At 42.7% G+C, this 12,725-nt stretch overlaps 1 protein-coding gene across 1 annotated transcript in view; it reads left to right on the top strand.

The window, feature by feature from the left end:
* The window catches only part of GRIN2B (glutamate ionotropic receptor NMDA type subunit 2B), a 50,355-nt gene extending 38,078 nt beyond the window's left edge, over positions 1 to 12,277 (top strand). The window contains exons 7-10 of the mRNA XM_019543917.1: positions 2,831 to 2,991; positions 5,953 to 6,140; positions 7,694 to 7,932; positions 10,375 to 12,277. Of these exons, the coding sequence (XP_019399462.1) occupies positions 2,831 to 2,991; positions 5,953 to 6,140; positions 7,694 to 7,932; positions 10,375 to 12,276 (2,490 nt within the window). The 3' untranslated portion in view covers position 12,277. The remainder of the gene's footprint in view (positions 1 to 2,830; positions 2,992 to 5,952; positions 6,141 to 7,693; positions 7,933 to 10,374) is intronic.
* Positions 12,278 to 12,725: the final 448 nt, after the last annotated feature.

The raw sequence follows: 12,725 nt of genomic DNA, 5'->3' as shown, positions 1-12,725 counted from the left end.
TAGTCTGTTGCTTCCTTCTAGTGTGCCCACATCCCCCCACATCTTAGTGTCATCAGCAAATTTGAACAGGGTGCTTTTTACCCCCTTGTCCAAGTCACTGATGAAGATGTTGAACAGTGTGGTAATAGATGTGACTATTCCTCTTAGGTCCAACCACCAGCTGTAGAAGTGGCAAAATCTGCAACTGGTACACTGGGGAAGGGCTACAGTCCAGTGTTACCCAGAGCCATAGCTGTACAGAGGAATCCCCCTGCACACACTTGGGTGATCTCTCCCCTCTCTTTTGCCACGTGACTCTATGAGAAACCCTGTGGGGAACAATTAGCCAAGACTCCAGCCAGTAGGAACAACCATAGAAGCAACCAAGGCAGAGACCTTGGATGTTCAAAGAACTTTCTGCCAGAGTTGTAGAGAGCAAACTGAGCCCCTTGCAGGGGGGAGCATGGGGCAAGAGTGTGCTGACCATCGTAGATGTGGGGAGAAGGTGGGCTAGGGGAAGGGAAGTCTTATCTGCATGGGCTATTGCTGCCCCTGCTGTAGCAGCATCAGCCCCAGCATCAGTAGCTCCATGGCCAGGCTTCCTGGGCATTGATCCTACTGACTTTTTTGCATCTCACCTCTCTCATGCATACATATTGGGTTCAGGGCTGTGCCTGCTCTAGCAGAAGCCCCCAGGGAGAAGCACCATTTCACTTGCTCCATGCTGTCCAGATGTGCTGTGGTGCAGCACTGTTCTGCCCACCTTCTGTGGCTGACCAAGGGCAGCACAAGACCCTCCTGGCCGTGGTAGATTCTCAGCTGGGTTGGGGGATTCTGGACCCCCTCAGTCAATGCCCAGGCCTAGTGCCCTGCTTGCCCTGCCCTGGTTATGCTACTGCTTTCTGAAGCATTTGACTGCATTTCTGTGTTCTGTGCTGGCAGCCTGTTTACTCCAATCCTCTCCTCCTTCCTCTCCCTCACAGTCTCTCCACCCCACCTTCACTCCCCCACTGCCCCTCTTACCCCCTCCTTTTCTGCTTTGAACTCTTCTCCTTCCCTCTAGTGCCTCCTCTTCCTTTCCTTTTTTTTCCCCATTTAATTTATCCTCAAATGAAATCCTCCTCCCCCTGCCCATCCCTGAAAAGACCATGAGACTAATGTGCCCATTCAGTGCCATAACGTTGTTCATTCTGCTTCAGTGTTGTCTCCCTGGGGGTCAGGGAGCTTACTTATCAAGATTGCAAGCTTTGGGAGGTAGGAAGCACCCAATGGTTCTATGTTTGTAGTGCCTCACATAGTCAGCCCTATGCTTGCTTGGTCTTAAGGCATTTTCCTAATCAATGTGATGACTAATAATAGCTTTAACATGCTGCTGTGATTTTATTCTATCAAAATGTACTCTCATTACAATTTTTGATAGTTATGAGCTTGTCTTCTCCCTTTGGGAGAGGGTTAAGTTTCTGGAGAGGCACCTTATTGCCTGTTTACATCTTGAGAACTCCTTTAAGTGCAGGCCTGTATTTTGGGAAATAGCGCTGACGTTTTCCATCCTTTTAGGAGCAATGGTGCATGCACGTCTTCTTATTCTCTCACTGTCTCATATACACACACAACCCGGTCAAACTCATCCTAACTAGGGAGATGATTCCCTAACTCATCCAGGATAGGGGATGGATACACACAAATAGCTGTGAAATGATGTTAACACACCCAGCAGATTGAACAGATATGCTTTTTATGGGACTAATTTATTCTACACAGTACAAGGCAATGCACACATTACTGGATCTGGTATATTCTGTGCACAAAGCATAAGTGGTACATGGTCACTTTGGTCATTAGACAAAGATCTCACTAAGCATGGTCAAAAGATAGTAATTAGCAGGGTGCACTGTGCAAAATACCACTGTGAACTACCAAGGGACAGATTTTTCTATCTACCAGACTGACCGCTGTATGTATTTTTTTTTTTTTTTTACTACTTATTCAGTTCCTGGCTTGCAGTTTTTTGTGCTTCTTCCCATCTGCCTGTTCTGTGTGTTTTAAGAAGTCTTGATAATCGGCAGTGCTAAATTTTACTGCTCATAAAACCCCAGAAAGCACTGATTGTGACTTGAGTTAAGCAAGTGGCATATAAAATCTTACAGCCTTACAGTCATGGGGGAGTTTTATGATGATTGTATTTCTTGGGAGCAGCAAAGGACTTGGAGGATTACTTCTTCCATCTTTGTTTCAGGCATCACTTGCCATTAGAAACAAGCAAAGCTCTAATAGGATTTAGACTCTGAGTCAAGAGAAACACCCAAAAGTTAGAAAACAAAATCTCAGTTTGCTAATTTGAGTATGAGGGGTTGTGAGAAGACTGTTTCTTCATGAGAAAACTGTTTCTCCATCAGACAGAAAACAGGTAGCCCAGTGTCTGTTCCAAAGCTGAAAAATAGATTTAAAAAATACAGTAATGCTGGCAGAGTAAGTCTTCTTTATCATTTCTGAAAAACCTTTTCTTACATATGTTCCAAACCCACACATTAGGTTATTTTGTAAAAGATTTTAAAAAACATTATTTTTCATTCTTGAAGCTGATTTTTGGGGGGGTTTCATTCAGACTCCTTAGTGAACTTTTGTATAAACTGTGTATTGTTAGTGAAACTATATTGGTTGGTTTCACTCTCTGATTCTTAACCAGAGGCTACTGTGTTTGAAAGCAGCTTTCCATATGATTTTAAAGAAGTTGGAAGCTAATTTCTGTGTCCCAACAAAACTTTCTCCTGTTCAACAAAATGGATTATTTCATGAAAACTACTATTTATTGATGAAAGTTCTGAGAAGTTTTCTTTTTCTCTCCCTCCAGTTCCAGAAACCTAATGACTTCTCACCCCCTTTCCGCTTTGGGACAGTTCCCAACGGCAGCACAGAAAGGAACATTCGCAACAACTACCCTGAAATGCATAGCTACATGGTGAAGTTCAATCAGAGGGGGGTAGGGGATGCACTGTTATCACTAAAAACTGGGTAAGGCTGCCGTCTTCTACATTTGTCCACAATGTAAGCTTGGTTTCTTGTCTTGAGTGTCTGGGAATTTTCTGTTGGACTTCAGTGACTATTCTTTATGATATTCAAAGTGCCAAAAATATCACAAACTCTACAACAGTTACCGAGGCAATTTTGTTTTGATGCTATTCACAATTCTTTTTTGCTAGTTTTCTGTTAATATCTACACAAGTGATTTTGTTTGATTTTGTTTGTTCACAGGAATATTTTTGGAGAGAGCGAACCTCATGTGAATATTTATTTGCATACATGTTAGTACGAGCAATCTTGCTGGTACAAGCTGTTATGTATGAGGAGACGCCTATGCCTTTGCAGAGCCAGTACTTGCAGTACTTTGTGGCCAAAGTTTGTCCCAGAAACGTTTGCACAATCCTCCTGATACTGTTTTGATTCCCTTTTTATACCATGAAAGATTAAGTCAGTTAGGGAGCCTAAATGTCACAGGCCAGCTTAGCAACAATGAATATCATATAGACAATGACATAGTCAAAGTAATTTGTTTGTGAATGACTCAGAGGCTAAAATATCTTTGCATAAAATGCCTGTCAAAATATTTTTGAATCATGAATATATATATATGAAATCAGAGTTTTTTCACACATCTTTGGGAAGCAGAAAGGGAAAAACTCACTGAAAATAGTCTGCTTTTAGCCCTTTGCCCCATTCTAACAGCTACCAGAATGCCCTCTATGAGCAGACAGAAACCCTGCTGTTTTTCATAAGTCCCTATCCTCTGTGGATAAGGGCAGCCCCTTCCGTGTCAAGCCTCAGATTGATTTTTCAGAAACTCACCCTTACAGGGGGATTGGGGTGCTGCGGGCATTAAGGTGAAGGGGTGACAGGCCAGAAATCACAAGTCCAAGGCCATAACAGAATTGCTCATGGTTTGGCCCTTTCAAGATTCCAGCAATTCTGCAAATTCTGCTAAATACCTTGTCACAAGGACACAGAAAAAGAAAGGAACCCCTGTGGGGAAAAACAAGATCTTTGCTCCTTGTGTCTCACTCTGGGTTGCAGAAGCACTGCACTCTCTGATAAGGTTCATTCTGAAGTATGAAAGGATGTTCAGCCAATTTAATTACTAGATTGACTGAATATTTCTAACCCATTTGCCTGAGTCAGAGGAGCGTAGCCCATTACAAATGACTGTACAATTACTGGATGCCATCCTGGGAATGAACACGTGCCAGGGTAGTCGTCATCCAGGAAATAAATATGCTCTGTCCTGGAAATATATAGATGAGAGAGATGTCATCCTAGAAATATATACCAGGTTGAAGTCAACACTGATTTATACTAACTTTGGGATAGACCACCCCCTAGGAATAAATTTGAACTGAATGGGGAAGATACTACCTTGGAAACATACATGCACTCCAATAGGGGGTTAGAATCATGGAAAACTAGAGCTGGGAGAGACCTCAGGAGATCATCTAGTCTAACCACCCACTCAAGACAGAATTGAATGGGTGGGTGGGTGGGTATGGTGGTGAAAGGGTTGGAAGATGAAAGTTCTTCATTTCATACTTAGCAGAAAGTTTTACTCTCTTGCAATCTCTGGTTATTTGGAAGATGTAAACCATAGAATCATAGAGAATTAGGGCTGGAAGGGACCTCCAGAGGTCATCAGAGGCAGGATCATCCCTATCCAAACCAATTTATACAAATCCATAATCTAAACTCTCTGTAAAACTGTAATCAACCCTGACACACCACAAGACACAACACCCTAACCTGCCACCGATAAAGCATTTTTCCTTGAGTTGGTGTTTCTTTCCAAATAATCAATATTTTTACTGGGAGAAAGGAAAGACTACCTGACTTCTCCAAACCACATCCACCAGTGTCATCTAGTCACAGTGCCAACATTAGTGGTTCTCTAAATCAATCTGGAATAAGTTTCTCAGGGCATCTCTACTCTGCATGTACTACACCCCAAAAGTGTAACATAAATGTCTTTAGAGTAGCCTGGGCATGTGCTATTCAGTACACCTGAGAGCAAAAGCTTTAGGTACAACCCAGTGCCACTTGAAGGATGGCTACATTAAATATTTTCAAAGTGTAGCATGTGCCGAATGGCCATGCCATGCTTCACCACTGCACTCCCTAGCACAGTTGGAAGGTGGTATAGACATGGTCTTATAGATTCATAGATGTTCGGGGAGGAAGGGACCTCAGTAGGTCATTGAGTTCGACCCCATACCATAAGCAGTAAAGAGTGTTGTGGGATCAGATGACCCCAGCTAGGTGCTTGTCCAGTCTCCGACCAGCCTCAGTGCTCTACAAGCAGGGTGTGATAATACCCATCTTCATGGTTAGACATAAATCGATCAATGACCTGATCAATTGCTATCATTAAAGATCTGCTGGGACTTTTTTAATAGGGGTGTTAAACTCAGTATTTTAAGCTAGCTAAATCATGCCAGCCATTTCAGCTAGAAATGATCTTTTGCCTTACTTCAAATCCTAATTTCTTATATAGCATCCATGTATTTTGTAGAGCATTTCAGGATCCTTCGAGATGAAAGGTACTATAAACATTTAAGATGACTATAGATGTTCCTTTATCTTCCTCTTTATTCATCCTTGACCTTGCAATAGGTTTTTGTTTTATTTCTTCTTCCACATCAACTCACTGGAGACCATGTTGGAAGTCAGGAAAACAGAGATAGGTCCTTACCTAATCTCTTCACCTAATCTCCTCCACTTTGAAAATTAAGATTCAAGGCTCAGATTTTAGTTGCTCCCTGTGAAGTTTCAGAATGCAGTATACAGTATTTGATCTGGACTGGTTCCTCTCATCCATAGCTAGCAAACCACATTTTTTGCAAGGAAAGGGAATTGCTATGTATTGTGATTTGAACTTGCATAGAATCTTTTTTTTTTACTGCATACCCTCTTTTTTTTCTTACACCTATGCAGGAAGTTGGATGCCTTCATTTATGATGCAGCAGTGCTAAACTACATGGCTGGCAGAGACGAGGGCTGTAAACTGGTAACAATTGGAAGTGGGAAGGTGTTTGCCTCCACAGGCTATGGCATTGCCATCCAAAAGGACTCTGGCTGGAAGCGGCAGGTTGACCTTGCCATCCTTCAGCTTTTTGGTGATGGTAAGTGATCTCAACAAAAAGATTGGGTTTCCTTGATCTCTGTTAGATCCTATCTGTGTGGAATTTGCTGCTCTCATCCCTACCCTACTGTTTTAGACTTGGTAGATAATGGGAGATTAATAAAAATAGGTTACTAATGAAAAGATAGAGCCACATGAGTGGAAATATAAACAGTTTCAAAGATTTGATAAAAAGTATGCATCAGATCAAAAGTGTATGTTAAGCTTATCTGAGTATCTTTCTTTCAGAAGTCTTGTGAAAGCAGATTTTCCCTTGTGAATTAGTAATACTTCCAGGTTGCTGGCCATAATCAAAGACACTAGTAAAAATGGACTTTGCAAGAATTATTCCATTAGGAATTCAGTAGTAAATTTTGAAGAACTCTTCAGCTCTTAATGGATTCAAACTAGTTTGCCCTCATCCTTATTAGGTATTACTTAAAAAAAAAAAATATGGTACATTGTTGATGGGATGAGAGCTTCACTCTGGGAAGAATTTTCTACAGTTTCTCCCTCCTTCCCCATACCACTCCTTTCAGGACACTTCTATTGGAAAATTAAAATTCTTATCTTATCATGTAAATGAATAGATTTCTTAAATCAGAAATAAAGGTACAGGAAGATTATTAGAACTGACATATTTTAGCAAAGAATTAACTACCATTCAGAAAGCTTATTCTGAAAAGTATAAAACGCCCACAATGTACCTGACTGTGCAATGTAATACCATATGAACATAAGATCTCATGTCTGATCCTGAAAAGTATGGATAACCTCCAGTTTCTCCTAAAATCTGAAAAGTAGTCCCAGAATTCAGTTTTTGAAGGTTTGCATAGATTATGAGCCATATGGTTAATAGGGATAAGTGTGCAGTACAGGCAAGCTAGGAAAGCTCCATTGTTACTTGGTATATGTGGTTGATAATTTGACCTGATCAAAAAATAGACATTTTGACAAAATTGAAAAATATTTTGATAAATATAGTAGGGAAATATTTTAATAAGTGATTTTTTTTTTAGCTAGTCAAAAACCAGTTATGGAATTGTGTGGAAAATTTAAAATGTGAAATGTCAGTGAATTTAAACCTGAGCAGGGATATTTTCATTGAGAAAAATAATATGTTTTTAAACATCTGTAGTAATGGCTGTTTTCTCCCTCCACTGATCTGATATCCACAGTGAAAGTTTCAGAAGAAAGGTCTCTACTGACATGGAATGGAATTTTCCTTAGCAGTTCTTTCAGAACTTTGGTAGTTTGGCAGGTGTGTTTTTATGATGCAGCCTTTCATTCTAGCTTCTGGTTATGGCAGAGTCTTGTCCTTGTATTTCTCCTCCAACAAATCACTACATTTCTTACTACTATGAACACTGCATCCTGCCAGAAGTGCTAGGCAAGGAGCTATACAGACAGAACTCCACCATGGTCAGACTGCAGTTATAAAACCAGAGCTCAGACAGTAGAAAAGACTTGAGGCCAACTTCTATTCCAGTTTGCTACGGCTTGGAGTTTATAGTCAGCATAGAACCGACTCAACTTTATTTTTTGTCTTTCTAGGAGAGATGGAGGAGTTGGAAGCTCTTTGGCTCACTGGCATTTGTCATAATGAAAAGAATGAGGTAATGAGCAGCCAACTGGACATAGACAATATGGCAGGGGTCTTCTACATGCTGGGAGCAGCCATGGCTCTCAGCCTCATCACCTTCATCTGTGAGCATCTCTTCTACTGGCAATTCCGTCACTGCTTCATGGGTGTCTGCTCTGGCAAGCCTGGTATGGTCTTCTCTATCAGCAGGGTGAGTGTCTTCAGATGATACAAAGGAACAATGGGGAAGTTAAGTCATCTGGTTATAGAAGTTAAAAAATAGGAAGTCCTACTAGATTATTTTGACTGTCTCAATTATGGACATCCAACATAATATGTGTGTGTGTGTGTGTGTGTGTGTGTGTATCTCTAGTGCTTTGTCTATTTTAAATGTTACAAGGGTTTCCACCACTTTCCTTAAGAAGTCTGCATTTTCCTCAGATTATTTAGTAAATTCTGGTCTCATTTGGAACCAATAATGGTGGAACAGTTGGAAAAATAAAAGGCAAGGTAAAAAAAAAAGTGTCGTTTTTCTAACCCTCCAAAATGTCCTTAAAGAATGTTGATTTCCTGGAGGAAGTTTAGGGCAGTTCTTGATTCTTCTACCTGAACCAATTTTCCTTTGGCTCTAGTCAATAATTTAGAAGTAATTGAGAAGTCTGTTGTTGCCCTGTGTGTTGGAGCTTTATAGATAAACTTGTCGCAGATCAGCACTGGCCTGTGGTTGTTGTGGACACTGACTTTTTTAACCAAAAATCATGTTGTGAATCATACAAAAATCCCTCCCAAAAGGAGGATCACTTGTTTTCAGCACACACCTAATGCAAAATCTGCCTTCATGGCAAACATTTACGTATGAGGTAGCTTCTTCAGTGAATCATTTATGTGTGATCCCTTTGCTACTGTTGTAGACATCTGTGTCCCACTTTCTTGCTTCTCCTCCTGCCCCATCTTGAAAAGAGGTCATAATTCTGTGTTTCTGACATCACTGCCCACTGCTTTGGAATTTAGTGTGTCAAAGAATGGTTGTTCGAGGCATACATTGTACTGTACCACACTGTTTGGGGGATATTAGATAGTTCGGCTGAGTGTGGGTAAAAAAGTCTTATGTCATATGTTAGCTGTTCTAGTTTGATCCCAAGTTAGGAATCAGAAACTGAATGTGTCAGATGATTGTTAATATTAAATAGATTGTTAAAATACTATAGAGTCTTTCATATCTAGATTACCTTCAAATCTCGGCCAGGTTGGTGGTATGACTGAGAGTCATTAACCATCTACTTGTTGAATGATCTATGTGAAATGTCTTGTTAACCAGTCCCTTTTATAAAGTATTGGTGTCTACCTTGCAATTGGCATAAAATGGTGGCATCAATTTGAGAGGCCAAGGAGTGAGTAATGGAAGCTGAGCTATTTTTTCACCCTAAATGTAGTCTTTCTACATCATGGTTGAGAAGCACTGGTTCAGGAAACATGGAAAGATGTTGCACTGTCTGTTTTGGGCTTGCACAGGGACTTTCCAGGGATGTCCATCTGGGGACCTCGTAACCTTGTTAGATTTAACTTGAAAGCCATTGAAAATTCTTTTGCTCCCCATTCATCCAAATTCTAAATATCTAAATGTCTGTTCATCAGCTCTATCATTTCTGTTTCTTTTTTTAAAAACTGGGCCGATGGTTAATATGCCTGTATGTATGCTCTTTTTAACCAGTTTCCTTCCTGGGTGATTCCGTATTGTAAGGGGGTAAATTCAGGACCAAACTAGATAGTCTTCAACCCTCATGTCCAACACAGAAATTCTGCTCTTGCTGTCAAATATAACATATGTAGTGGTCTTGCTCCTCCTGGAGTTCTACCAGGTATGAGTAAATCCTATTGACTTTAGTGGTTGTTACTTACATCCGGCAGAATAGACAATTTTGCTTTTAGAATTACCAGCTTTGGAAGAGGAGCCTGATCTTGTGTTATATTGATTTCTTATGTCTCAAATAAATAAGCTTCTTTCCACATGGAAAGTATTATGATTTAATAAAATGTAATTAATTTTATATATTAATATCTTTCCTGGAAGATCACACTGAACTCAGGGCTCCAGTTATATTAGGCACTGTACACACACAAATGTAATCAGAGAGAGACTCACTCCCAGGGAACTTGATATCTAAATAGATCAGACAGAGAAAGTATTCTTATCCTCATTTTACAGATGGGGAACTGAGTCACGCAGTGGCAAAATTACTTGTTTAATGTCACACAGGAAGTCTGAGGCTAAACTGGTTAAGGAAGCAAACTTGGATTGTCTTAGTCTTCGTCTAGTTCTGTCCAGTAAGAGTTGTCCTTCTCCTCTAAACTGTTTATTAATGAAAGAAAGGGAATCTAAGAAGAGTGAAGGAGTAAGTAAAAAGGAACAAAGTAGAGAAAGAGAAATGGAGGGGAAGGAAAATAGAAAGGAAGAGCAAGACAGAGAGAAGAGTATATGTTGCTAATGTAAGTTTGATCTCATTTCGTAATGCTGTAAAGTTGGCAAACTTTAGGGTCTTTGGCAAGGACAAATTGTTCTCTGCCTCATAGTTCAGTTTTCCCAGTCCTGTACCTCTCATATCTCTCTCCTCTTGCGTAAGCACTCACCTCTTCCTGTTCCATTTCATTCCAGGGTATCTACAGCTGCATTCATGGTGTAGCCATTGAGGAACGTCAGTCAGCAATGAACTCTCCCACAGCAACTATGAACAATACCCATTCCAATATCTTGCGCCTACTCCGCACGGCAAAGAATATGGCCAATTTGTCAGGGGTCAATGGCTCTCCGCAGAGTGCCCTGGACTTTATCCGCCGTGAATCATCAGTCTATGACATCTCTGAGCACCGCCGCAGCTTCACTCATTCTGATTGCAAGTCTTATAACAACCCTCCTTGTGAGGAGAACCTCTTCAGTGACTACATTAGTGAGGTAGAAAGGACCTTTGGCAATTTGCAACTGAAAGATAGTAATGTGTATCAGGACCACTACCACCATCACCACCGGCCCCACAGTATTGGCAGTGCCAGTTCCATTGATGGACTGTATGACTGTGACAACCCACCCTTCAGTGCCCAGCCAAGGTCCATCAGTAAGAAGCCATTGGACCTTGGTTTGCCATCTTCCAAGCACAGTCAGCTAGGTGATCTCTATGGCAAGTTCTCCTTCAAGAGTGATCGCTACAGTGGTGGAGGGGGCCATGATGACTTGATCCGCTCAGATGTCTCTGACATTTCCACCCACACGGTGACTTATGGCAATATTGAAGGTAATGCTGCCAAGCGGCGGAAGCAGCAGTATAAGGACAGCCTGAAGAAACGTCCAGCCTCAGCTAAGTCACGGCGGGAATTTGATGAGATTGAACTAGCCTACCGCCGACGCCCACCCCGTTCCCCCGATCACAAGCGCTACTTCAGGGACAAGGAAGGGCTACGAGACTTCTACCTGGACCAGTTCCGGGCCAAGGAGAACTCACCGCATTGGGAGCACGTGGACCTGACAGATATCTACAAAGAGCGGGGAGATGAGTTCAAGCGTGACGCTGTAGGGGGAGGAGTATCCTGCACCAACAGGGCCCACCACAAGCATGGATCAGGGGAGTTTGGAAGCGCCAATGAGCACAAGCATGGTGTTGTGAGTGGGGTGCCGGCACCATGGGAGAAGAATCTGACCAACCTAGACTGGGAGGACCGGAGTGGGGCTAATTTCTGCCGTAGCTGCCCCTCTAAGCTGCACAATTATACTCCAGCAGTGGTGGGACAGAACTCCACCCGCCAGCCATGCATCCGGTGTGAGGCGTGTAAGAAAGCAGGCAACCTCTATGACATCAGTGAGGATAACTCCCTTCAAGAGCTGGACCAACCGCCTGCCCCTGTGCCAGTGCCAACCAGCGCCGCCTCCTCCTCCAAGTATCCTCAGAGCCCTTCCAACTCTGCCTCCAAGGTGCAGAAGAAGAACCGCAACAAGCTTCGCCGGCAGCATTCCTATGACACCTTCGTAGACCTGCAGAAGGAAGAATCAGCCCTGGCCCCCCGCAGTGTAAGCCTGAAGGACAAGGGCCGCTTTTTGGAGGGGAGTCCCTATGCCCATATGTTTGAGATGCCAGCCAACGAGACCACCTTTGCCAACAACAAGTCCTCAGTGCCCGCCACCAGCTACCACCACCACAACAACCCCGGCGGCAGTGGCTACATGCTCAGCAAGTCGCTCTATCCCGACCGGGTCACGCAAAACCCTTTCATTCCAACTTTTGGGGATGACCAATGCTTGCTCCACGGCAGCAAATCTTATTTCTTCAGGCAGCCTGTGGTGGCAGGGGGGCCCAAAGCCAGGCCGGACTTCCGAGCCATCGTCACCACCAACAAGCCGGTGGTATCAGCCCTTCATGGGGCTGTGCCAGCCCGTTTCCAGAAGGACATCTGTATAGGGAACCAGTCCAACCCCTGTGTGCCTAACAACAAAAACCCCAGGGCTTTCAATGGCTCCAGCAACGGGCATGTTTATGAGAAACTCTCCAGTATTGAGTCTGATGTTTGAGTGAGGGGAAGGAATGTGGGAAGGGGTCATGGGGGAAAATTGGAGTGGGGGAGGGTGGGGTGGGATCAGACTTGATTCCCATTTGCTACTCTTCTGGTTCTTTCTTTATTCATGGAATACTGGAGTTCTGAGTTCTATCTAGGGCAGCACTGGTGACAAGTGCCACCTCTTTGTTTCCCCACTTCCTTTATATCTTTCCATTTTCCCACTCCTTCCTTTCTCCTCCATTGCTGGCCATCACATGTCCCGTGACGTAAGAGTCAGGTATCTGGTTGTTTCAAAGACGGAGAAGGTGTAGGTTTGGGGTGAGTCAGGGGAGGGTAAATGAGCGGGAGCAGTGACTATGTAGTTTCATTTTATTTAACTGAAAACAGTGAAGGTATACACAGATGTGTGTATAGCAAGAAGAGAGCAGAAAAGGTGGAATGGACACAAAGGAAAATGCTTGC

Source organism: Crocodylus porosus, unplaced genomic scaffold, assembly GCF_001723895.1.
Source record: "Crocodylus porosus isolate Cpor-Errol unplaced genomic scaffold, CroPor_comp1, whole genome shotgun sequence".
NCBI classification, from domain to species: domain Eukaryota; kingdom Metazoa; phylum Chordata; order Crocodylia; family Crocodylidae; genus Crocodylus; species Crocodylus porosus.
This window is presented reverse-complemented; position numbering and strand designations above follow the sequence as displayed.